General features: G+C 50.1%; 2 protein-coding genes across 16 annotated transcripts in view; one reads left to right on the forward strand and one right to left on the reverse strand.

The window, feature by feature from the left end:
- The window catches only part of FBXO25 (F-box protein 25), a 60,100-nt gene extending 36,679 nt beyond the window's left edge, over positions 1 to 23,421 (forward strand). For 2 of the 12 annotated variants that reach the window (XM_082375311.1, XM_082375314.1), the window contains exons 6-11: positions 3,618 to 3,711; positions 4,958 to 5,142; positions 6,226 to 6,405; positions 7,633 to 7,776; positions 11,196 to 11,222; positions 11,816 to 13,054. In XM_082375311.1, coding sequence (XP_082231437.1) covers positions 3,618 to 3,711; positions 4,958 to 5,142; positions 6,226 to 6,405; positions 7,633 to 7,776; positions 11,196 to 11,222; positions 11,816 to 11,905 — 720 coding nt within the window. In that variant the 3' untranslated portion in view covers positions 11,906 to 13,054. The other 10 variants (XM_082375310.1, XM_082375308.1, XM_082375313.1 and 7 more) reach the window with 9 other exon arrangements.
- A 132-nt stretch (positions 23,422 to 23,553) lies between these two features.
- TDRP (testis development related protein) overlaps positions 23,554 to 27,001 on the reverse strand; it is a 58,848-nt gene continuing 55,400 nt past the window's right edge. For all 4 annotated transcript variants that reach the window (XM_082375398.1, XM_082375400.1, XM_082375399.1 and 1 more), the window contains one exon: positions 23,554 to 26,266. In XM_082375398.1, coding sequence (XP_082231524.1) covers positions 25,921 to 26,266 — 346 coding nt within the window. In that variant the 3' untranslated portion in view covers positions 23,554 to 25,920. The remainder of the gene's footprint in view (positions 26,267 to 27,001) is intronic.

Raw genomic sequence — 27,001 nt, forward strand, 5'->3', positions numbered from 1 at the left:
GAAAGCTCCTGACTCTCCCCAGAGAGCGATGACAACATGGACGCAGAGTCTGCGAACAAGCCTGGGTGCTGGCACTGCTCCGGCTTCGTGAACATCTAGGTGAGAATCTGCTATTGCAGAGTTTAGGTCTCATTCCTTTTTCATTAAATACAGTAAAACTGAGAAGACCTTTTAAAATCAGGTAATCAAATTGCACATCGCTGAAGCCTGTGGAAGCTGTTCGCTGCGTCCTGACACGCGTGAGGTCCACGCGATGCAGCGTGGCAAGAGTTTGCAGAGTTTCAGTCCGGAATCCGGTCCCTGTTACTGTGTGACTTCGGGGTCATTTTCCTCATCTCTGGGCCTTAGTTCTCGCTGTGCAGCGTGATATTACAGTACGTCTCCTGGGGGTGTTGTAAGAATTAGGCAGTCACGTCCAGCCCTTCCGGTAGCACCTCGGTAATAACGGGTCAATGTGGAAATCTGCGTGAAGCCAGGAGTGAAGACGGCACGGCCCCCGGCCTCTGCCCGTTGAGGGTGCCCTGTGCTGCACGGCAGAGCGACCCGAACACGAAACCGTCCCCCTCGGTCCTTCCCGCATGCACACCCACACCGTCATCCTGACCACGTAACGCGTGTGCTCGGGCATTCCAGACGTGCCTGGGAGCTCAGATAGCTGAGGTTTTCTGTACTTTTATTTAATTCTAGCTTTAGTATATTATCATTAGAGAGTTCGGCCTGTACGATCTCTGCTTTTTTGAAATGCGTTAAATTTTCCTTTGTGGCCATTTTCATAGTTGATTTTTGTAAATATTCTATTGACACATAAGAAAAATGCAGATTCTCTCTTTGAAGGATGTAAGTTTTTCTGCTTATTTATTAAACAAGGTTTGGTGGTTATATTATTTAAATCGTCCACATCCCTACTTGTTTAGAATTGTTAAATTTGAAGAGACGTATAAAAATCTCCCACAATATTTGTATTTTTGACAAAATCTCTTCAAGTTTCCAACAGATTTTGTCTTACATATCTAGCTGAATAGAGGCTAATGCGTGGTTATATTTTCTTTGTAAATTGTCTTCTGGGGGTTTCCCTGGTGGCGCAGTGGTTAAGAACCCACCTGCCAATGTAGGGGACACGGGTTCAAGCCCTGGTCCAGGAAGATCCCACATGCCGCATAGTAACTAAGCCCGTGCGCCACAACTACTGAGCCTGCGCTCTAGAGCCCATGAGCTACAACTACTGAGCCCATGTGCCACAACTACTGAAACCCACGCACCTAGAGCCCATGCTCCACAACAAAGAGAAGCCACTGCAATGAGAAGCTTGCGCACTGCAATGAAGAGGAGCCCCTGCTCACCACAACTAGAGAAAGCCCACGCGCAGCAACGAAGACCCAAAGCAGCCAAAAAATAAATTAAAAAAAAAAATTGTCTTCTGCACGTTTATGTTAATTACCATTTTAACCTAAGATTTCACTGTCATCTATTAGCATGGCCACTCTTGTGTTTGCACATCCCACTGTGGTGGTTTTCCTGGTGGGTGCCCTGTAGGTAACTAGCTAACCCACCGTGCCAACCCCACGCCTTCTGCTAGTGAGTTCAGCCCTTTTCTAAAAGATTTTTTTACGTGATATTAGAAAACTGTAGTTTTTGTTGATGATAGGAGGGGGTAGTTGGAATACTTATTCCCTTTTGTGACAGAATATCTATTCTCAGACTAAGACCTGGTCTCAGGGGTCCTCCTCACTTTGAAACTACTGAGGACCCCAAAGAGATTTGCTTATGTGGGTTTTGTCTATTAATATTTACCATATGGAAGTTAAAATAAGTTTTAAAAAATTTCTCTATTTAAAAATGAAGAGTGCCTGTGTCCTCCCGTGCCCATCTTCGCAGCGTCTGCGATGGTGGAAGGTGGCGCGTTCTCAGGGCTGGATTCAGTGTGTGCAGCCTCCTCGGGGGGCCCCGGGACCCTGCACTGCACACGAGCGAGGCGGCAGTGGTGCCAGGGAAGTAGCTTAGATCTGGGGTGCTGGGGGCTCCCTGGACGGCTCTCTGAGGGCCGCGGCCCATGGGCTCCGCGCTCTCATTTTTCTTTGCGGAGCAGGAGAGGCATGTGTTTGCATATTCTGGTCTGTTTCTCTCAGGTCCTGAGGGTCTTGAGAGCAGGGAGCCTGTCAGGGAAGGTTGGTTGTTACTCACACTGCCCAGGGCTGGTGGCTCGGTCTGCGCTGGGAGCCCCACCCCTTCCGGCTGTCCTTAGCAGTGAAGCTGGCCTCAGGTCTCTAATTTGGTTGTAAACGCAGGCCCGGGGGTGGGGGGTGTGGGGGGGTGTGGGAAGGGTCTGAGTCAGCGTTAAAGTGGTGCTGATTGTGATGCTGGTCGAACAAGGAAGACGCTAACATTTTGCTTTGTGACCACCTAGAGGGGTGGGACAGGGAGGGTGGAAGGGAGATGCAAGAGGGAGGGGATATGGGGATGTATGTATATGTATAGCTGATTCACTTCGTTATACAGCAGAAACTGACACACCATTGTAAAGCAATTATACTCCAATAAAGACGTTAAAAAAAAAAAAAAAAGATTGAGGAGCCGGACTGACCTTGTAGCCTTGGGTTTCTCAGGTGTTCTCTGGCCAGGGCCCTGGAGTGTTGTTTCTGTAATCACTGCAGTATAGGACACTTTTATGTAAATATACTAGAAGTTGCAGAATGATTTTTTTCCCAACAATCCTCATATGATTGTCATATTTGTAATTTTTTTTTAACTTCCACGGTCAACATGGCAATGTGAGTACGTGAGTTAGCATTTTCTTTTCTCCTTCTGGAAACTCACGGAGGCAGCTAGGAGGATTGGAGAGGAGGGATGAAAAATTCCTTTTTCAGAGAAATAGGCAGATGTAGTTCACAGATTCTAAAATCTGTTTAAGGCTTACCCAAAGTGGCTCAGATTGGGCACAAACAGTATGGGAAGAAGTGAATGGATGTGTCCGGGTGGCGAGGACTTGGCAGAGGCAGGTCTGGACCACACCACAGACACACGTGGTCCAGGGCGAGGCCCGGCGTGGGTGGCGGAAGTTACAGTTCGTGAGGGGACACGGGGAAGGAGCTGACACAGGACTCCTGAGACCCAGGTTGTACAGAGAGGTGGGCCGTGGGTTCACCGAAGACTGATAGGGATGAGCCGTGTTTGTGACAACCAGCTCTCCCCGGAGCAGCAGAGGGGAGGGGACAGCACTGGGGCAGAGAAGCGGGAAGGCTGTCCCGTCCTTCCCAGGCCTTCCCCGCCGGCCGCCGTGCCGGCATCGTGTGCTGAGAGCAGCCGAGCCCCTGACCGAGCAGGAGCCTGGGAGGCACGACGGGCAGCAGCTGTGGGAGGCGGGAGGCTGGGGGGGCAGACGTGACGTGAGGCCGTCGGGGAAGGTCCGGCTCGGCTCGTGTGAGGCTAGGACGTTCAGAGGAGAGGGCACAGCAGGGTGCTGGGTGGACGCCCAAAGAGGTCCAAGAACACAAGCCGAGCCGAGCAGTCGTGGGGAGGGCGTCACGGCCCGCGGCCTGCGCTCTCCTTCCTGTCGCTCGGGGGCGTTTCCCTTCAGAGGTGATGCTCACCTGTAACTACCCCCCCCCCCAACCCCACAGCTGTTGCAGCTGATCGCAAAGTCCCAGCTGACCTCGCTGAGCGGTGTGGCCCAGAAGAACTACTTCAACGTTCTGGATAAAATCGTTCAAAAAGGTAAGGTGATGTCTGATACTTTCAATAATCTAAATCTTAATTAGAAATTCAGTGCAAGGAGATTGGATTTTTCTTTTATTTCCCCCCAGTATTAATGATGTCAAATAATGTGATGGTGTCAAGGCAAGGGCAAGGGCTCGGGTTGGCTGCTCAGTTCTTGATGTTATTGTTCTTTAAAAGGTGCTTTTGCATACAGAAGAACATACTGTAATGAGAAAGATAATTTTTTTTGTTTTGGGGCCACACTGCGTGGCATGTGGGATCTTAGTTCCCCAATTAGGGATCAGACCCGTTCCCCCTGCAGTGGAAGCGCGGCGTCTTAACCGCTGGACCGCCAGGGAAGTCCCAGAGAAAGGTAATTAATCCCTGAGTTTTAAAAAGACACTGTTCCATGGTTAACTAGTCACAGCTCACCTTATCTGTATAGTGTTTCTATAATAAGCAAGGTTGTGACTTAGTTCTTAGGTATCATATAAGCCTGTAATTTTAATTTAATGTTTGTCCTGATTAGTTAGTGGCCAGTAATAAACGCAACTTTGAGTTTATGCATATATATGCCATTTTAAATATCCATTCTCATGATTAAGTATAAAAGAAAACAGAGACTGACAGTTTTAAAGGCAAAACTGTAGACTCAACCAAAAATACACTATCAGACAATATTTTGAAGTTTTAAAATCTCATCATACTTGTGATATCTCAGAAATGATGCCACTTTGGAGTTGCAGTGAAATTAGATCATAATTTTTTATTGTGGTTAAATATACATGAAATTTACCACCTTAAACACTCTTAAGTGCACAGCTCAGTGGCGTTAAGTACATTCACATCATTTTGCAACGATCGCCACCATCATCTGCAGAGCTCACCTTGCAGAGCTGACACTCTGTCCCCACAAACACCAACCAGCACAACCCTCCCCCCACTGCCCAGCCCCTGGCGCCCACCGTCTACTTTCTGTCTCTATGAATTTGACTATTCTAAGGACCTCATATAAGGAGAATCACACAATACTTGATCATTTGTGGCTGGTTCTTATCATAAGGTCTTCAAGTTTCATCCACGTCGTAGCACATGTGAGAATTTCCTTCCTGTTTAAGGCTGAGTAGTATTCCGTTGTGTGTGTATATCACACTCTGTATATCTGTGTTATCTGTTAATGGGCCCTGGGGCTGTAAAAGCAGGTCATTCTTAACAGCAGGGGTTGACTGTATCAGTGCATTGTTTTTGTTTTTGTTTGTTCCAGTTCTCGATGACCACCAAAACCCTCGCCTAATCAAAGATCTTCTCCAAGACCTAAGCTCTACCCTTTGCATTCTAATTAGAGGAGTGGGGAAGTCCGTTCTGGTGGGAAATATCAACATTTGGGTTTGCCGGTTAGAAACTATTCTCAACTGGCAACAGCAGCTACAGAATCTTCAGATGACTGAGGTATGCATTTCTTGGCCTACAAGTGAGCATGCTCTGTTTTTCTATTACAAACACCGTTGTTACTTCTGAGCATATGTGCAAGACTATTACAGCTTTTCCAAAGGTTTTTTTCCTTTACATTTCATAAATATTAAACTGTTGTAAGATGGATTCAGACCAGAAGCCCCTTTAATGTGTTATAGGTGTCATTGGAAAGACGGTGGGGATGGTAATTATTAAAAAGAGCTGATCCTGTGGGTGATGAGGTGGTGAATTAATTTACCTTTACAGGAGATTAGGTATTTCAGGCTAAAATAACATTCAATGAATTAAGGCTAAGTTGTATAGTGACTCTGTTCATCTGCTGTTGCTTCTCTAGGGTTGATGTGTTGTACGTTGCTTGGTGTGCGTACATGTGTTTATAGTTCAAAAGGAGCATGCAGATCACTCCAGTTGTTCTGATGTTTTTTGTTTATTCTGGTAACTAGTTTCATTAAGAAAAATGTTGACCCTGTTGACTAAAGTAAGTGTTTTAGGTTGTGTTTTATTTATCTCTGGTTGCTTTCAAAGGTGGCCTTGGAACACTGTAACTTTGGGCCATTTATTTGCTATCTAAACGTGGGATTTACAAAGAGCAGTGATTCCCTAATTAAGGCCCTGCAGTTACAAGGGACGATCCAACATCCAGCGTCCAGGCGGCCTTGGTGTGAGCACCGCACAGACCCCACCTCGTTCCCACGGGCAGGGGCTTGTGCTGTGAGGGCCACCTGCCTGAAGACACATGCACCTGGGGCGTGTCTGCTGCCCAGGCCTCGATGGACGTGGCCAGGTGCCACTGTCCCCTAGTAGCTGATGCGCGGTGACGCCTCGCCAGCTGGCGAACTCGGGGAGCGTGGGTGTCAGCGGCCGGGATCCCCAGGGAAGGGAAGGGAAGGGAATGCTTGTCGCACAGGTCCAGGCAGGGCCGCTGCTGGGCGTTTTCTGGGGAGAAGTGGGGAGGAAGGAGGGGCGGCGGCCTCCCCGTCGCCTGGGCCTCGGACGTCAGCGTCAGTGCCGCGCTCCTGCGCCCGCTCGCTGGAGTAAGCGCGCGGGCCCTCCCAGCAGGTGGACAGCGGCCTGACGCTCAGCGACCTTCCCGTGCCCATGCTCAGCAACATCCTGTACAGGTTCTCGGATGGGTGGGACATCGTCACTCTGGGTCAGGTGACCCCGACGCTGTCCGCGCTTAGCGAGGACCGGCGGCTGTGGAAGAAGCTCTGCCAGTACCACTTCGGCGAGAAGCAGGTGAGCGTGGGCTCCGGCCCCAGCGGCCAGGCCTGGCCACTTCGGGGAATGGACGAGAATCACTTACGGGAAAGCTTGTTCTTCATGTTGAGAAAGAGCTGTGATTCTAAACACAGCCCAGAACAGAGACGCAGAACGAGAGCAGGTTCTTCCTGTCGAGGACGGGCCCCTCGTCTTTCCCGTAACTCGAGGCCTCTCTGCGGGGGGCGTGTCACCGCCGAGATCATGGGTGGCCATCCGCTCCCCGCACCCCTGCCCTCCCAGGACCGGGACTAGCCACGGGGTCCGGCGGACTCCTGTGTGTCCCCCGCGTCGTTGCCCCCCTGCTCGCCCCCTGCCCCGTGTTGTTTCTGGAGGGAAGCACCGGCAGCTGGGCACCCATGACACCCACGGCCGCGTGAAGGGCAGGGGACAGTCTCGGACGAGGCGGGACGCGGTCCTGCCCCAGGGAGTCCTTGCCGAGGGGACAGACATCACGTGTCTCTTCAGACACGGGCTCGGGGGACGTGTGGGGTCACGTGCCCGTCCCCCAGGGGGACACGGCCACTGCAGAGGGCATGGCGGGCAGGGGCGTCCTGGCGATGAGCAGGTTCAGGCCCTGAAACGGAGAAGCGCGCGCTGGAGGGGGTGAGGCTGGGCGCGGCCAGGCCACGGGGCCGCCATGGTCCCCCTTCTCAGGGCGGGGGGGGGGGCGCCCCGGAGTGGAGTCTAATGTTCCGAGGAACCGAGCAGCTGTTTCTCAAAGTCGCCACCCCGTCGGGCAGCCCCCGCCTGCTCCACGTCCTCGTCCCCGCCTGTTACTCTGAGTGTTTGGTCACAGCCTCACGGGGGGTGTGACGTGCTGCCTCCTCCCGTCCCCGAAGCCTGAGGTGCTGAGCCTCTTTCCATGTGCTTGTTGCCCATTTGTATGTCTTTTCAAGTCCTTTGCCCATTTTGTATTTGGATTGTCTTTCTGTTACTGAGTTGTGTTCTTTCTGTGTTCTAGTTACAAGTCCCTGTCAGATACACGATGTATGTAACTTATTTTTAGCTTAATAGTATGTCGTGGACATCATTCCAGATCAGAACCTTTAAGTCTGTTTAACAGCTGCATGGTATTCCATTGTATAGATTGAATTACATTTGAAATTTAATTTCAAATAATTGAATGTTTCATGCAGTATATTGCTTTTAAAATTGTTATGCTATGAAAACCATCTGATTCTGAACAGAATTTTGTTTGTCTAGTTTTGTAGACACTTGATCCTTTCAGAAAAAGGTCACATCGAATGGAAGCTGATGTATTTTGCGCTTCAGAAACATTACCCCACTAAGGAACAGTACGGAGACACACTGCACTTTTGTCGGCACTGCAGCATCCTCTTTTGGAAGGTAAAAATTTCAGATGTGCTCTTGGAGTTTGAGGATTAAAATTTGGAGAAACAAACTATTCACCTAATGGTAATGGTTTAAAAAAAAAAAGGCATGTTGTATTTGTGATAAGATAATGATGCATCACGAAGGACTGGGGCAGGGGAACAGGTTCACAAAAGTAGAACAAGTTGCGGTTGGACCTGAACATCGGGCCACCCACCCCGTCCCCTTGCACTGTGGTAGCAGGTGGGGGCCTGTCCCCGAGGGCGGTGAGCGCACTGGCTGACGCCTCGGCCCGAGTCCTGGCGGGGCTGCTTTCTGCTGTGGTCGAGGCTCATCCTGAGATGAGGCTCAGGATCCCCCACCCTCTTCTGGAAGCCGAGGGGGGCCCCTCACCTGTCCTCCACACTCGGCCTCGGCCTCCACTGTCGGGACCCCCGAAGACGGCGCCTCCAGGGGGCTTCTCCTCACAGCCCTGTGCCTGGAGCAGAAGCGAGGCCCACGAAGGTGCCTGGGTTTCTCATGTGTCTGAGCCACGCTTAGCAAGTCTGGTCCTGGGTGGAGACTGAGCCATGTCCGCAGTTGTCTGGGCCCATCCCCTCCCTCTCTGGCTCCCTTACTCTCCTGTCCAGACTCTGATAAAAACAAGTTTCCGGGGCGGGGGAGTGGGGTGCTTCCGTGCACCTCCTCTCAGTAAAATCATTTCCATAGTTTGCCTTGAGTTTCAATTTGCTTATTAACGTTGTGAAATTTCACTAGGGAGAAAAGTGACGAACCTGGCAGGCGGTCTGCGCCTGCCCCTCCGTGTCCTCGGGCGTGGCTGTAGGGCCGTGTCCTCGGGCGTGGCTGTAGGGCCGCAGGCCTTCTGCCTAGTCAGCACCTTGGCTGTCTGTGTATTTCTTCTGCTCTTCGTTTATCTGTAATTTGTTGCATGGATTACATGGCAGACTCTAAACCGTTGGAAGAGAAATGACTACTTTAAACTGTTTTCATTTCAGATTATATCCGTGGTAATTTGGCTCTTTTTTAACTATAACCCGTGGTTGTGGGGTGGGAGTCCCTGCGTCAGCAGAGCTTTACCTCCTGTGCTGCAGGCGAGCGGGTCCTGCTGTCCCCACTCATGACCAACAGGAGGTCACGTTATGGGTAATCTGTTGTTTTGTATTCTAGTGTGGCTTTTCCCACACAATTAAAAAGAAATGTGTTACGTGGCTGCAGTGGCTGTTCTGTGGAACCTTGTTCCTCTGGGGCAGGGGCACCTCGCGCTCATTCTCGCCGGCGTGCCGGCTGCGTACTGCGGGGACGCGGGCGAATCAGTCAGCGGGATGACAGTACGTAGAGTGGAGCCCTTACTGTGCGCCCTCGGTCCCAGTCACAGGGATAGAAATGCACACGCGGGCAGGTGCCCGTGGAAAACACGTGAGGAGGCGTCTTCACGGCCGAGTCAGAGCAGATGAGACCGTCTGGTTGCTGCTGTGAACTGGCGCTCCTCCCTGGGGTTTTCTGTTCTGCGCAGACTGCTTTCTTCCAGAGAGAGACCAGGAGCAGTGGTGTTTCCTCCTGGGGCACAAGTCTCCGCCCTTGCATGTGATGGGCGTTTCTCAGAGAATGCCGTTGCCGAGTGTGGGCGCCCTGTCTCTGAAGTAGTGAACAGAGAAGCACCCGCCTTAGTCTCCCTGTTGTTGGTGTAAGAATGTGCTGCTGAGGCATCGAGAAGCACGGAAGTTCTGGATTTTTTAAAATTGAGAGGTGATTTTTTAGGTTTCTAGAAGAATTGGCCTGCAGATTCTTTTATGAAAATTGAGAACAAGTGTCTCCTGCTGGTCTTTTGGCTCTGAAATGTTCCATCTTGCCTTGAAGGCTGAGCACCTCGATGTCGGTGCAGCCTCAGGCCTCAGGGCCTGGCTCGGTCCACCCATGGGGTCACATTGCAGCTTTTTCTCCTAGAGGCCCTTCCAACTTTATTCTGAATTTGTGGGTGGAAATTTAAAAAAAAAAAACACAACGATGAGTCTCTGGAATTTCTGGTGGAAACTGCTTGCAGTGTCAGCTCCCGAGGAAGGCCCCCCTGCGTTGCCCCAGCTGACCGGACTCTCCCCCGGGCTCGTCCCGCACCATCCCGCGGCCTCACCCCAGTTCCCAGCCTCGTGGAGCCTCCTGTCGGGGCACACCTGCCGCGTGGAGTCGTGAAGGTTAAGCAGTGCCCTGCCCTGCACGGGGCTGGTGCTCGGAAGCGGCCCCTGCGCTGTGACTCACCTTCGCCAGCACTTTCTGCTGATGGGGAGACAGCAGCGTGACACCGTCAGATGCCACTGGGTGCTGGTGGGGACCCGCCATGGTCCGGCTCCCGCACGCTGCCAGACTCGTCCTCTTCTGCCCACGTGGGCCTGGGCTCTGACCTCTCAGCTGCCCCAGCCATCCTGTCTGTTCTGGCTTCACTCTCTGGAGTCTGGGGGTTAGTTTTCTACCTGCCTTTGTGGGAACTCTTCCAAAGTGAAAGGAGGGGAAATACTGGGCTTAAGAACTGTGCACCATGGTCTTGGAGTCACTGAGCCGAGTCACCCAGGCGAGCGCAGGTGCCCGGCTCTGGGTCTGTCTGGCTTCCGTGGGGCGGCCCTCCCGGGTCGCTGAGTAGTGACACGAGACCGCTGTGTTCCTTCCGCCTGACCGTCCTCCAGCCGAGTTTCTCGACTTCGTGGAACTTCAGTCAACACTGGGGGTTGGGTGAGTTGGAAGCTGGACAGAATGAGTCCAGTTAAAGGCTGGGAATCAGGACCCCGTGTCCTTTTTTGTCTCGGCGTGTCCACTGCCAGGTCCACACTGCAGGTCTGTGGCCGGAGCAGGGAGGCTGCTGGCCCCAGCCCACGCTGATGGCCAGCCCCCGTCTCCAGCGAGGGTGGGGAAGCCGGGCCAGGTGGCCGGGCCGGCAAGAGGCGAGAGCGGCAGGTTGGTGCTGACCTCGAGCTGAAAACCATGGATGAGCAGGAGGGCTCCGGGGCGCCGGGGCTCACGTGGGATCTGGTTCGTGCACTTGATTCCACGGAGTTGACTCTCAGACAGTAAAGAGGGAGTGAGGGAGCTTCCGAGAAACCTGCCGTAAATATTTGCAGTGTAAACCGTGTGTGTCAGTGTCACTCTGCGTACTTTCAGTGAACAGTTTCGGTGATTATTTAGCTCTGCAGCCTCATCAGTTGTCAGTCCGAGACTCGAGGAAGTGGAAACTGTGGCAGTGTCCCAGATGTCCTGCGGGTGCTGTGGCCCTTCAGGTGCCGGACGGTGACTCTGATTCAGCTACCCGATGATTTTAGCTATTTTCGTAAATAATACACATCCAGCCTAAATGCTAAGTACAGTCTGGCTCTTCCTAATAACCCTGTTTTCCCTTTTTTCCTCCCTTCTCTGCACTCCTTCCTGACCCTTTCTCCGCCGTCTCCAAGGACTGCCGCCTTGCTTTATTACTCGAGGTACCTCCTGCTCTGCCCGCATCTGCGCGCGTCCCCAGGAGGCCGGTGCCCCTCAGGCCGCACCCTCTGCCGATGTGCGACTGGCCTGCTTGCTTCGCCACGACCGGGGGTCCCATGAGCTGCCCTGTAGACCAGAGGGAGGGTGTAGACTTGGCCGCCGGGTCCCCGGCCTAACTGGCCCCCAGTCCCGAGGCTGCTCTGTCTCCTGACCTGAGCCCTGTTTCTGCTGCGGGACGCGGTACTGGGCCCTCGGGTGAGTGGGGCGGGCTGTGCTGAGAGCAGGTTGCGGGGTGGACCCTGACCCATGGCGGGAGGGGAGGAGCGCGGCCAGGATTGGGGCGCAGAGCCCAGGGCTCCCTCTGGGGCCCTAACTCAGGGCGGCCCGTCTCCCCATCCACTGGAGCAGGAATTCCTTCGGGAAGTCTCCCCCGAGGAGCCACGTGGCTGCCTTCATTTTTGTAGTTCTCATCGCTTGCTGTCCACGCACCTTTGTGGTGGGGTCCGGGGCACGTTTAAACAAACAGCTGGCGACTTCTGAGCTGCATTCCCTCCAGAAACATGCCCCATATGGTAACGACCCACTCCTCCCACAGGACTCGGGCCACCCCTGCACGGCCGCCGACCCCGACAGCTGCTTCATGCCCGTGTCCCCGCAGCACTTCATCGACCTCTTCAAGTTCTAAGGGCCCCGCCGCGCCGTGGCCTGGGCAGCGTGGTAGGAGGTGTCCTCCGTGACTGAGCCGTGACCTGGTGCCCAGGCTGGAGGGTGTGGAGGGACGTGGAAAACTGCCCTCGCAGCTGCGGGCAGGAGCACCTGTTGTTTCCACCTTTGAAGCGGGGTCAGGGAACCCAAGGAAAATCATTTCTACTTACTTCTTTAAAAAATTCGTTTCCTCTAAGCGCATTAAAATGTGCAACTTTGCATGTTTGTGAATGTGGTTCAAAAAGAGTGTATTTTCAGCACCACATTCTGTGCTGAACTGACACTAACAGCCAAGCATATGCTTCTTAATTGTCAAATGATAGTTTCCTGATTTTGTAGTGATTGGGGGTGGGGATAGATCATTGATCCTTGTAAGGACATTGTGCAGAATATTTATTTTTCTTGAGATGTATTTTAACTGCATTGGTCGTGTCCATATGAATCCTCTTGGATACAGAAGGAACCCAGGGAAGTATGTGCATGTCTTCTGGGTGCTCAGCGTTGGGTTGTGAATTGTGCAGACATCCGAGACCCACAAAGGCGTGAGTCTGGGGCTGTGGTCCTGGGCTCATGGCCCGATGCTGGCAGGCAGGGGCCCTGACCTGGGGGCCAGCCCAGTGTGACCTGCACTGTACTGCTCTGAATCCCCTTTTGCAGGCAAAGTGATAAATCATGTTTATCTACCGATTTTAACTTCATCAGTTTTGCATCTTACTGAAGGAAGTAGTATCAATGATTTTGATATCATTTATTGAAACCTTTCAAAGATTGTTTTATTTTAAAAATATTGCATGTACATTTTAGAAAATTTTGAAAATAAAGGTTTATAAAAGAATAAAACTTGCATATAACCCTGCCACCCAGAGATAGCTGTGCTTGCCAGAAGGAATGCAGGAATGGCCCTGGCAGGTGTAGGGGAGACTGAACAGGGTCAAGGCCCAAGCAAAGTCATTTCTACTTCCTTCTTAGCACATGGAAATTTGCTGTTTTGCATATTTGTAAATAAAGAGTCTGTATTTTCACTACGTTCTGTGCTGAACTGACACAGCCAAGACTATGCTTAATTATCAAATGATAGTTTCCCTCTGTGTGTATTGGGTGAAAGCTTTTCATAAAACCGTAAACATCACATATACTGTTTTCATTTTATAACCAGCCTTTTTTTCAAAAGTTTGTGAAAATATGGTTTTTACTGGCGACATGGTACCACACAGCTGGAACAGATCACTTTTTGATCAGCATCACCACATGTGCACTTTTGTGCATCTGATGATCTCCTTACGATAAACGAGAAGCAGAACCAGGGAAACGAGTCAGTTGTTTGTAAGGATGTTTCCAGAGCACTGGCGAGGATGGAAGGTGGCATCTTTCTCCCCCGAAGATGGACGTGAAGAGGCTGTGAGGTAGGACATGTCTTCTGAAAGCTTATTGGCGAGTTGTTTCTGTATTTTTTTTTATACATAAATTTATTTATTTATTTTTGGCTGCGCTGGGTCTTCGTTGCTGTGCGCGGGCTTTCTCTAGTTGAGGTGAGCGGGGGCTACTCTTTGTTGCAGTGCATGTGCTTCTCGTTCTGGTGGCTTCTCTTGTTGCGGAGCATGGGCTCTAGGCGCGTGGGCTTCAGTAGTTGTGGCACACGGGCTTCAGTAGTTGTGGTACATGGGCTTCAGTAGTTGTGGCACGCAGGCTCAGTAGTTGTGGCTCACGGGCTCTAGAGTGCAGCCTCCGTAGTTGCGGCGCATGGGCTTAGCTGCTCTGCGGAATGTGGGATCTTCCCCGACCAGAGCTCGAACCCGTATCCCCTGCGTTGGCAGGCGGGTTCTTAACCACTGTGCCACTAGGGAAGCCCTGTATTTTGTTTTGCTTTGGCAAAGTACCTAATTGTGTTCTTTGCCTGTTTTACTTTTGGGGTGTTGGTCTTTTTTGTATTAGTTTCTTCTTAAGAGGACATTAACCTCTTGAAGTGAGTTCTTTTCCCCAGATAACATTAAAAGTCTTGGGAGAAGAGTCCAGCTGTTCCCTCTATTAGCCCGTTTCCAGAGGCAGCAGACGTGCTTGGACCCAAAACTCCACACAGGCATTGGCAAAACCTATAGCAGGTGTGCCTGAGGCCCGCAGCGCTGGGAGGGGGCGTGAGCGGGATACATTTGGCGGCAGGCAGAGAGTTCATGAGCGGGATACATTTGGCGGCAGGCAGAGAGTTCCAGGCACACAGTTCCTGGGCCCTGATCAGTCATTTACGGGAGATCTGATGATGTGAACAGGAAGAGAGGGGTCGTCCTGAGCTGCAGGTTCGTGTGGCATTTCTGAGTGTGGTTCCATCAGAGGGCTCGCCAGACTCGGGCTGCACGGCGTCACTCCCCGCGGTGTGTCGTCTGCACGCCCTCGACCCTCTCAGGACGGCCAGGAGTGGGCCCAGGCCCGGCCCAGAGCTGCGCCTGTGGGAACTGCCACCCCCAGGAAGTGGCGTCTGGAAGTCTGTGGCCTCTTCCTTTGCCTTGAGGTACATTTTCTCACCCGGGTTGTGACTCGTGGGTCAGGAGGAGCCACAGTAGGTTCTGCAGCAGGTCCAGGTGCTAGTCTGGGAGTTTCGTGGCATCTGTTGTGCGTTTGCTCAGGGCTGTCCATGGAGAACCATGTCTCCTTTAGGGACAGTATTGAAGGATTTGATGTTATTTCTGCTGTAAATGCTGCTTTTAGAATCATATAGATTCTAACATACAGAATCAAACAAAATGCCCACGTAAGGTGTCTGTATACTGATTTTGTATCCTGTAACTTTGCTGAAATCACTAATTAAATCTAGTGGTATTTTTTGTAGATTCCTTGGGACGTGGCTATACATCGTGTCCTCTGCAAATAGAGGTGGCTTTTCACCTTTCCTTCTTCCCTCCCTCCGTCCCTCCCTCCTTCCCTCCCTCCTCTCCTTCCGAGCTTTCCGGCCAGACCCCCGTGCACGTGGACGGCAGTGCACACACATCCTAGCACGCTCCTGGGAGGCTCTCCGCCCTTCCCTGTGGGTGTGGTGCAGGCTGGGCATCTCTGTGGGCGTCTGTATCAGGGTGAGGTGCTCCCTTCCAGCCTCGCTTTGTTGATGTGGTTTTTTTTTTTTATCATGAAAGGGTGTTAGATTTTGTCGAGTGCTCTATGTCTACAGAGGTGGTCGTGTGTTGCCTTTTGTATGTTGAACCAACCTTACATTTTCAGGCCCACGTCCCATGTGGTTTCCATACACGGTTGGTGAGTTTAGTTTGCTGGTTTTACTGAGCGTTTTCACAAGAGAGATTAGCTGTGCTTTTCTGGTGAGTCTTTGTCTGGTTTTGGTATCAGGGTGAAAACAGCCTCCTAGAAGGGGCTTGCCTTGGGAGCGTTTCCTCCCATTTTCTGGGAAGGGTTTGTGAAGAATTGGTGCGAGTTCTCCTTTAAGCATTAGGATAATTCCTTGGAAACTGAAGTTACTGAGGAGAAGCATCTGTTTTCAGTTTAGTCACATGCTCCTTTTTGGAAAACCCTTTGCCTTTAACGGGATAGGGTAGTTTTGTCTTAGCTGAGACGTATCTTGGTTAGAGCTCATTTTCTTCATCATGGGGCCTAACCTAGCAATAAACGGGCTGTAAACTTAATCTGCTGCTTTCCTCCATAGTTACAGAAGGAAGTGTGCTGAAAACCATAGATGAAAAGGCAGAAGCTGTCTTGGCTTATGAAATTATTTCTTTCATTAACGGTGTGAGAAGATGCATATGCTTCACTCGTCTCCCTTTCCTGTATGCCCCACCAAACGCAGCATCACCCCCACCCGGTGAGATGCCCAAGGATCTGCAAACCTGGGAGGGAAAACCCTGAGGGACCCAGTGACTTCCTGGCCCGACATCCACTTGCTTCTCAGCTCGCACTCCCTGCTTCTGTCTGGGTGTGGTCGCCTCTTCTGACCTCACTCCAGACGAGCTCTGCTTTTTGTCCCTTTTTGCAGAGGGAGCAGACCCTCACTTTTGGAGAGCAGTGTACCCTGGGCGCTCCCCAGAATCCCAGCAGGGACGTGCCACGTGCCCCTTCCTGACCCCTGCCATGGCCGGTGTGGCCTGCTCCTTCCCACCACACAGGTGTGACTGCAGTGCCCCCTCGCCAGCACCTTCTGGGTGTCATCGGCACATGCGTCTCTCAGGCGTATTCCTGGGGGGGCCTGCTGCCCTCCCCGCCCCCAGCACCGACTCAGGCCCACATGGAGAACAGAGGTGCTCAGAGCACAGCCACCTGAGGACGCGAGAGGGCTTTTCACGTGCCTCTCGCTCAGGATGGCGAGATCCTCCACACACAGTGTTCTTCTGTGTCAGACGGGAGAGACACCTCAACTGTGTTGTTTTTATTATTTGGGTAAAATTTTCACTTTTCTTTGATAGTCATTTGAGAAATTTGCACAGACAAATGCAAGTAGCTTTTTACTATTTAATCTACATAGAAAATTCAAATGTCATTAAAAATTTTTGATTACAGTAAAATACACATAAAATTTGCCATCTTAACCATTTTTCAGTGTACAGTCCAGTGGCATTAGGTACATTCACACTGTTGTGCAAACACCACCACCGTCATCTGCAGAACACTTTTTATCTCTGAAAACAGAAATTGTCCCCTTAAACACTAATTCCCTGTCCCCATCCTCCAGCCCCTGGCCCCCACCATCTACTTTGTCTCTATGGATCTGACTACTGTAGACACACCATGTAACTGGAATCATAAAGTAGTTGTTTTTTCATCCGTGTTGTAGCATCGCTCAGGATTTCCTTCACTTGTGAGCAGAATAGTGTTCCACTGTGTGGTTGGACCACATTCTGTTTCTCTGTCTGTTGATGGGCACTTGGGTTGCTTCCACCTTTGGAACTGTGAACATGGTGTACAAATCTCTCTTCTAAAGGTTTCGTTTCCTTTGAATATATACCCAGAAGTGGAATTGCTGGATCATGTGGTAATTATATAGTTAATATTTTGAGGAACCACCATACTGTTTTCCATGGTGGGAATGTAAAATGGTGCAGCCTCTAACAGTGCCCAGGGGCTCCAATTTCTCTACATCCTCACCAACACTTGTTATCTTGTGGGGTTGGGTTTTTTTTGTTTGTTTCTTATAGTAGTCGTCCACATGGTTGGGAGGTGATATTTAATTATGGCTTTGATTTTCATTTCCCTGATGAGAAGTGATGTTGAGCATCTTCTCCTGTGCTTGTTGGCTGTTTATATGTCTTACTTGGGGAAATGTCTATTCAGGTCCTTTGCTCTCTTTTTAATTGAGTTGTATGTGGCTTTGTTGTTGAATATAGAAAGAACTACTACAACTCTGGACACTAAGTCCTTATCAGCTAGACGACTTGAAAATGTTCTCTCCGATTCCCTAGGTTGCCTTTTCACTCTGTTGATTGTGTCCTTGGATGTACAGAGGTTTTTAATTTTGATGTCCAATTTCTCTATTCTTTTTTTTCGGTGCCTGCACATTTTGTGTCATATCCAAGAATTCATTGCCAAATCCAATGTCATGACGCTTTCTCCCTGTGTTTTCTTCTAAGAGTTTTAGAGTTTTAATTTTTGCACATGGCATAATAAGGTAAGGCTCCAACTTCATTCGTTTGCATGTGGATATGTGGTTTTCCCAGCAACATTTGTTGACTGTCCTTTCCCTACTGAATTGTTTTGGCACCCTTGTTGAAAATCATTTGACCAAATATGCCGTTATGACTTGGGTGGGGATTGTATTGACTCTAGATTGCTTTGGGTGGAAGTTTTCCAATCCATGAACATGGGATGTCTTCCATTTATTTGTGCCTTTTTCTTTCAGCCTTTTTCACTCAGTTCATTCCTAAGTGTTTTATTCTTTTTGTTGCCATTACAAATAGAATTTTCTTAATTTCCTCTTTGGATTTTCCTTGTTATTGTATAGAAATGCAACTGATGTTTGTATGTTGATTTTTTGTTGTTGTCTTTAGGATTTTCTACATGTAAGATCATGCCACCTGCAAAGAGAAAATTTTAATACTTCCTTTCCAATTTGGATGCTTTTTTATTTCTTTTTCTTGCCCAGATGGCTCTGTCTGGTGCAGACTTCCAGTCTGTGTGGAACACAAGTAGTGAGAGTGGGCATTCTGTCTTGTTCCTGATCTCAGAGGAAAAGCTTTCAGTCTTTCAGCATTGAGAGAATGTCAGCTGGGACTTTTTATGTGGTTGTATAATGTTGGGGCAGTTTCCTTCTGTTCAGAATTAGTTGAGTATTTCCATCGTGAAAGGGTGTTGAATTTTGTCAACTGCTTTTTCTGCATCAATTGAAATGATGTTTTTCCTTTGTTCTGTGTATAATAACGTGTATTAAATTGATCTAATGGTGGATATTGTCTCTTCTTGAAAGTGGGGTACTGGGGTCTCCTACTATAATATAGAGCTTGCTCTTCTTTCCTTCAGTGTTTGTTTCATATGTTTAGACGCTCTAATGTTTGTTCACGTATGTTTATGATTATTACATCTTTTGGTAAATTCTCAACTTTTTAATTTAAACAACATGAAGATGATGAAATTACAGGATTATGGGATTTACTTTAACATAATTCTCTTGGTTGAGGCTAGGGGGTGACTAAAGATAAAACAAGATTGGCCAGGAGCTGAAAACTGTAGAGGGGAAGGATGTGTACATGAAGGAGTTTTCACCAGGGTTCAGCAGATTTTCTGTGAGGAGGCAGGTGTTAAATATTTTTGGCTTTTCAGGGCCCACATTCTCTCTTGCGGCCATAGACAATCTATACGTAACTCAGACTTGGACTGCATGGGGGACATTGATAGCGAGTGTTCCAATTAAACTCTGCGGGATTTCACGTATCACGGTATATTATTCTTTTAAGTTGTTCTACCATTTGAAAATATAAAAACCATTCTTAACTTGTACGCCATATAAGTAAGTACAGGGGGACGGCCACATTTGTCCACCAGGCTGTAGTGTGCCAACCCATGATTTATATAATTTTGTTTCTTCTTTTGGATATGTTTGATATTTTCCATTTAAAAAATGAGCTGTTACTTTTTCAACACTGGTCACCCTGTTTTTTGATCACAAAAGAAGTAATGTATATTCACTGTAAAAAGTTTTGTTAAAAAGCCAATATACAAAAAAAATGAAAATGCTACCCATAATTCTACTTCAAGGTAATTACTTAAATTTTGATATCTTTCCAGTATTTTATCTCACATTGCCTTTTGAAGACCTGTAAGCACCCAAATTACAAAGTGAGAGAAACAGCGAAGTACTAGAATAGAGCTGCGGATCTCCTGGGGGAGAGCAATGCCCTCATCTGGGTCCTGCTCACTGGTTCCCAAGGGAAATGGGTCTTCCAGGCGCTTCTGAATGTTGAGCTTTGGAGATTTTTTTACAGAACAAAAATTCTTGGCATCCTGCTGCTAGCTTACTGAGCCAGTTCTAAGTTTCTAGGGAGAAGAGAATTTTGAAACCCTAGCCTCTAAAGAAAAAAAATACTTCTCAAAAAGAAAACTCAAAGCAAATGGTATTTTTCCCATCACCACCCCCTTCCAGATATATTCAACTCTCTTGAAAGCTAAAATTCTACCCCGCCTTTATCACTAAATTCTGCAATTCTGAAAAGTCATGCTGAGACATTAACTTCTAATTACATAAACTTGCCTACCACTTCACTGAGGCCAAAGACCCTGGAGGGAGGAGGGCGACCAGAAGACAGATGACAGAGGCCTGGGACAGAATCAGAAACTTGGCCGATACCCAGAGAAAGGACTCTGAGTATCGGAACCCAGCACAAAGTGGTGGATTCGTACAGAAGCGAGTCCCCAGACACACACTCCTGCAGGAGGAGAGAGGCGATTGCAGGCAGGTGAGGAGGGAGGGAACTTGTCATCCGCACGCCCACATTCCACACCTACCTCAGTATCGGCCGAGCCCCTGCAGCAGGCCAGGCACAACCCGTACACCGCGCCGTGGCCTTGAGGACAAAATTAGAAGCAGCTAAAAAGACATTTTGCAGACAGTTGGGAAAACCTGGCTGTATCTATGGGTATTGGATGATGTTAGGGAATGGTTAGTTTTGTGAGGTGTGCCATTGACGTAGTAGTTAGTTATGCAGGGGGAATAGATTCGTTTTTAGAAACGCAGGCTGTACGCATTCAGGAGTGAAACGTCATGATGTCTGTAATTTACTTTTAAATGGTAAATATATATCTCAGCCTTGAAGTCGTTTATCAGGTAAACACACATGTGAAGCAAATGTGACACATTCAGCAACTGTGGAATCTCAGTGGCTGAGTTGCCCACTGCACTGTTTTTACTTTTGCATAGGCATTTTCCATAATACAGTTTTTAAAAACTGAAATGCTTGTCACTTCCAAAAATAAGCCAAATTGAAATGTGCCGGGTTAATTATGAAAAATAACCACCACTTAGAGGTTTAGGTGTAATCTGGCCTCCCTTGCACATGCCTGCTGCTACCGGGCTCAGGAGTGGCACACGCTGTACAGAAAAAGCACAACTCTTAACGCTCCCACACACACTGAGACCCGGGGGCCCCCAACTCCTCAGGACCCACAGAGCGACCGAGGTGTGGGGACTCTTGTTCATAGCCGAGCATGGCCTTTCCTGTTGTTAAAAGGAGAACGACTGTTTCACTGGGGATGGTTCTTCTCCTGGATGAGCTGTGAGTGCACAGAAGCTGGGCGCTGGCTTCCTCACCATCGGGACCCTGGGTGGCCGACAGGTGCGAAAAGCAGAGTCCAGGAGGAGCCCCTTTCCTTGAACCAGCCTCACAGAGCCTGCAGACCTGGGGTAAGTTCCCGCTCCGAGGCCCTGGCACCCCTGCTGCCCCAGGAACGTCTCCCAAACTCCGCCAGCCTCTCAGCTGCCCGTCCGCCAGCTACACGGCCTCCTCACCCCCACTGAATCCCATGCTCCGTCTGCTTCATGAAAACGTTTGCCCGGTGCATACGGGCAGGGGGCTCCACCCGTCCGGGAGGGACTGCCAGGTGGGGACACCTGCCCAGATGCCCCGCAGCCTCGCCTGGCCCTCACCACCGCGTCCCACGCCAGCCACGCCTTCTGCGACGAGGGACAAACTGTGTGGCCTCCCGGGGTCTAAGCCAGCATTTAGACCCCATCCCTGTGAGTCCGAAGCCAGGCCCTGTGCCCCCAACCAGTCCCGGGGACACGTCAGACCCCTAGGAACAGCAGGTGCCTCCGGCTTCCCCACCTGTGCCCACCTGGATCCCAGCTCCTGGTCCAGCGAGTGCCTGGGCACAAACACCCTCGGAGCCTCGCTCTGATCATCTGCGAAACGGGCACGGCGGCACCGCCTCTGGGAGCCCCGATGAGCCAGGTGCCCCGCAGGAGGCCGGGCGGCACCAGGGAGTGGAGTGGACGGCGCCTGAGACCCTCGCCCGACGCCAGGGTCTGAGGTCTCCTCCCTGTCCTCCCTCTGCGAGGCAGACGCACGCACCACAGCCACGTGCCATCGCTCCCTGGCTGTTCTGTTTAAAGCCACCATTTCTAAATTCAGAATTTCTGCATGAAGGCTGGAGTCGCCACTTGGGAACTGGAACACAGGCACTCGGTCAAAAAAGACGGCCTCTTCCTCACGGGGAGGAAGCCGATTTTCGGTTTATCCCCCCTGAGGCTTCGCTGCCAAGTCCCCGTCTCATCTGTGCAGGTGGGGGGACTCGGGGGCCACAGGCCCGGGTGGGTCGTCCCTCCAGGCCACATCCCCACTCTCGGGAGGACTCGGGAGCCGTGCCCAGGCCACGGTAGCCTTGGGCGTGGCCCCAACAACCGAGCGGGTCAGGGCCCCCTGCGGGGCTGGCCCAGCCACACCTCACCTTCCCACGGCCTCAGGACCAGCCGCAGCGCCCTGACCTGTCCTTGTGCGAACACAGCAGGGAGACGACATGGATAGAAAAACCCAGAGCGGAGTTGGTTTGCTTGTTAATATGGTCTGTATGCTTGTCTGATTTTTCAAAATACCCCCCCAGAAGGCATGAAAAACAGAGAGGTGAAAGTCACCTGTAATCCCTCACCCGAACGCAACCGTTAAAAGGTCTCGTCTGCCACGTCATTCTCCCCGTGGGTTTGAGGAAAGTGGGGTGCTGGGCCACTATCTCCAGGGTAACACGATGACCTCATCAGGGGCACCAAATCTGGGGTGCTACCCAGCTACGCGGGGCTTTCCTTCTAGACCCATTGTGACACCTCACACCCTGGGGGTCACCTTTGCGTTCGTCACCCTGTTACTAAAAGACACAGCTCAAATATTTTCCAAATCCTGAGATGGCTTCTTTCAGTAGAAATTTTACATTTTTCAACAGCAGACAAAATCTATCAATAGTTCATCACTTTGTTCTGCTATTAGTGAAGATTGGTGATTTTTCATTGCAATGTGACTCTTCGTGGCTTTCGAAAATCGAAAGCCATTTAGGTTACAAAGTAGTGCTTTTTCTGAAAACAGGTGCATTCAGCTGGCTGAACGTAACAGCTGGCCGGCACCGAGTGGACCAGGCTGGGACAGGAGGTGGCCGTCCACCACCCCACCCCACCCCACCCCCTGCCCCAGGAGCCCCGAGGGACCCTGCAACCCAGGAGGTGCCCTGCAGACAGTTCTGGACCAGGCCGGGTCCTGTATCCACGATTACAAATGACAGAACACAGCCATGGGGACGCGCACTCACCATGACAGCGTCACGTGCAGGTCGCAGCCCCATCAGACCCTTGTGGTGAAGCGGCAACTACTAGGAAGTGCCGGTGCCTGTCCTCAGGGCACCCCCTCGGAGGGCGTTCCTGGCCCGCCTCCATCACCCAGAACCGCTTTTCTGCCAAAAGAAAGCAGTGGCAGCAGCAGGTCCCTTGGTTAGTCATTCAGCACCATCTGTACCCCCTTTGGACTATTTTATCACAAAGTTAAAAAATTTTTAGCCAATTCATTTCTTTAAAGCTTATTAAATAGTGTTCTGCCCTTCAATCAAATATCAACTGAGAACCATAAAAACTAGAAAGTAGATAAATGGCTAGAAGTAAATGGGGAGAAAGAAGAGAAAGTCCCCTGGCCTGTGACAACAGTCGGAAAATATCTGGTGACGTACATCCGTGAGTGAGCATCTGAGGTTCAGGGTCTGACGCCACCAGCAGAACCACACGCCCCCAGAGGCAGGTGTAGAGCAGGACGGGAGCAGGAGTGGGTGAGGTGGGGGGGAGGGGAAGAAGAGGGGACGAGGGCAGGGACAGGCCAGGAGACCAGCAAGGGAAAGGCAGAAACACGCACACCACGGGAAAGGCAGGCGGTGGGACTCGGACGTGTCACCTGGCTTGAGACGGCATCGCGGTCACCCAGTCCCTAAGGGAGGTCAGGGTTTCTCTCCAGAAGAGGCCACTGTTTAGGAAAAACAGATGGAAACCTTTTTACAAGACGAAGATGATTAAGTAAAGAACGTACTCCTATCAGCTGGGTGCTGAGGGGAGGCTTGCTTCAGGCTCTAACTCGTGAAGTCACTGCAGTGAAATCAGAAGCAGGGCCCAGGGCAGGGCAGGCGCAGCGGCTGCTGTTCCCAAACGGCATCCATTCAAATACACAAAAGATACATCCCGACAGCTGAGGTTGAAGTTGGTCGTTTATTTATGAGTCTACACATTTTGTTGGCATCTTAAATGAGGTTGAAGGTGTCGAGACAGGTGCCATCAGCTCTGAGTGACTGAGTCACCGGAAGCAAGATGCCAGTAACCGTGCAAACTAACAGTCAGAGTATATAAAGCATGTTTTTATTTTAAAAAACCTCAGCATTAAGGATGAATTCAACCTTCTTTGAAGCCAATCGCTTTCCTGTTAAAAACGACAGTCGAAAGAGCAGACACTTCACTCTTCACACAGAGAAGCTATGTTTTTACCGAATTCAAACAAACCTGTTCTCTCATCAGCCAGTGAACAAAACAAAGATGCTTCGGTAAATTCTATCAAGAAAAAATATCTTTCCCCCAAAGCATACCAATAAATATTTATATTAAAACCCACATAGTTATCTTCGTTTAATCAGATACAACAGAAGAAAAATTCATTTTTACGTTAATCTTTGTAGGTAAGTGTGATTTATGTGCATATTCCAACCCCGGTCTGGTTTTGAGGAACAATGGTATGAAGGGCTGTCCTACCGGCTGTGCACCATGGGTGTGTCACAGGCACTGAGCGTCACAGCACACGGGCACAGGCTCCCCACGGTGGGGACGCTGTCCCCATCCCCACACCGAGCTCCCTGCCCAGAGCCTTGGACAAGAGGTCTGCGTCCCTGCACCTCAACACAGGATTAGCCCAAGGCAAGCCCGCGGCTCCTGCTTTAAAATCCTCGCGTAAATGACGGTCTGGAGCTCGTCTGCAGCCACAGCAAGCGTCTCTTTAGGGAGAAGGACTACAGTCTATGTACTGAACTGTTTACCTGAGGAAACGCGGTTTTCAGTTCCAGTATTAACCATTTCAAGGTTCTAACGCAAACTGGATTTTACCACCACTTACATGTCCCCCCTTTCAAGGCTCAGTGAAGTAAACTTCTTGTCTCAGAAAAAGATGGACATAGATGACTGATGGACGCTATGTAGACAGAGAGAGAGAGAGATGGTTAGAGGACAGGTATACATTGTACATAGATGGCTGGAGATGACAGAGTATAGACAGATGACTGATTGAGAAATGACAGATGACAGGCAGACAGTGTCACCCCCCGGAGTCCACAGAAATGCTAAATGACACCCCCTTACGTGGAACAGCACAGAACTGCTCAATGAACACTGAGGACAGTGGCTTTTAAAGAGAGGAATGCACAGTGTAACTGGAGGTTTTTGTTTTTAACCAAAAAACCCCTATACCTTCTCTGTGAAGCCACCGTGACCTGAGATAGACACATACTCCTGGGGATCAGAGCTGTCCTGCTGAGGACACACGTGCACGGGTACCCGACCAAGGGGCCAGTCTATCAGGGAGACAGAAAGCAAGTCTGGAGACACACGAGACGCCTCAGTGACGTGCCCAAACCAGCCAGTCTCTCATTTGGGAAAACAAAACCCTGGGTGTTAAAGAAGAGAGGCACTTTCATCATTTTACATACAGTTTTAACTCTTAATGAGCGAGTTATTATTTTCCAAACAAAATTAAGTGTCAAGTTACTAAAACTGATCCATGCTTTATAGCATTCTTTAATCTGCAATCAAAAACGGAGAACAAAGTTTTAGAAGAAAATAAGATCAATATTTAAAAGTTCAGGAGAAGTAAAAATAAAACCTCAAGGTAAGAACCACTGTCACCATCTAATGCGCTCACGGGAGGCTGGAGATGAAGATGCGTTTGCAGACAGTGTGTTCACGCTGATCAGATACAGCCTTCGCTTCTCCAGGGTTTATTCCGCTTGCATATTTTAAAATTTAGTACAAAAGAAGAGTTAACACAATGTAACACCACCTTTGGAAGATTCATTTTACACCTGGATTGCAGGTTTCTGGCAACAGAAGAGAATTGCGCAGCTGCTACATTCTTGTGTCACAGACTACACGTATGTGCTACATGCAGAGAAAGGGATCAAGCCACGGAACAAAGAACTGCAACCGAGGACACAGGAAGACGGTTTTGTGGCAAAATGCAAATTACCACTGCGCTTCTCCCAGACAGCAGCAAACCTCACGCGCTCCAGTCTCAGCAACACGTGGACGACAGGAGGACGTTTCCACATAAGGCAGTCGACGTGTGGTCCCTGTTTGTGTCCACCGAGGAATTTCCTAAGTAAGCATTTGAAGAGGAGAGTCCAAATAAAACGGCACAGGGCAGATTCTCTGCACTTTTCATCTGGGAAAGACCAAACTTGATACTCTACTAAAAAAAACACCATGATACAGCAAACTCTAGGAATCTGAATGAAATGAGATACGAAGGTGCAAAATTAGGCAGATTTTGGTTTGCGAACACGCGGGAGTTGGGGCCGTCACTCCAGCTCCTCCCAGTCATCCGTCAGGTGGCCTCTGCTCTGCCGACGGATGCTGACCAGCTTCCCCGCTGACCTGAGGCTCCAGCGAGAGCTGTTCCCGGCGCCGGCCAGGCTGGTGTATTTGGTGGAGCCCCTGGCGTCCTCCTCCCAGCCCGGCCCAGACAGACGGTCACTCATGGGGTCACCCGAGTCGGCTGCCACGTCTTCAAGAGCAAGTTTTGGAGGCTCCCAACCTTCGATCTCGTCTGGTTTCTTAGACTGTGTATTCTGTTTCAAAACCAAATTGTCCCAAAATCCAGACTTCTTCTCCGTCTTCAAGTCTTCTTTTAATCGTAAGTTAGCTCTACAGGAGACGGAAGAGTTAAGTGTTGGTGATCAATCATCTCAGAGCCTCAAGTTGTGTTTATTTTATAAAATAAAAGGTTCTTTTTAAAAAAAGTTTTGTTTGGAAAGCTCACACAGATTTATGTGTAAAACTTGAAATATTAATAAGGAAAAATCAGTCACTACACATGATTAGGGAAACTTGTGAACACTGTATTTAAGGTACCACACTTGGCAAAATGCAAAGTCACTCTCAGAAGAGAAAAAAGCGGACTGTCTCAAGGCCACACGGAAGGCTGAGCTTGTCTCTGAACAAACCTGAGAAAAGAAGCCCCAGGTCCAGATCCAGAAACGGGGGCTACTCCATGTACCACGTCAGTTTTCCACAGGTTTATTCCGAGCTGCAGCCTCCGACGTTCAGAGCTCAGAGCGCTGTGCACTCTGAGGAAAACATGGCCGACCGTGGAGGCAGATGCTCACGCGCGACTCAGGGCTCCGGCCGCGGTCCCCGAGCCGGGCTGCCGGGAGCATCCCCAGGACACAGGGGTAAGAACGCGGGTGTCCAGGCCCAAGCCCTTCAGAGTCTCACTTAATTGGACTGAGCGGCCAGGACACAGGGGTAAGAACGCCGGTGTCCAGGCCCAGGCCCTTCAGAGTCTCACTTAATTGGACTGAGCGGCCAGGACACAGGGGTAAGAATGCCGGTGTCCAGGCCCAGGCCCTTCAGAGTCTCACTTAATTGGACTGAGCGGCC

The sequence above is a fragment of the Balaenoptera borealis genome (genome assembly GCF_965194805.1).
Source record: "Balaenoptera borealis genome assembly, chromosome: 21".
NCBI lineage: Eukaryota > Metazoa > Chordata > Mammalia > Artiodactyla > Balaenopteridae > Balaenoptera > Balaenoptera borealis.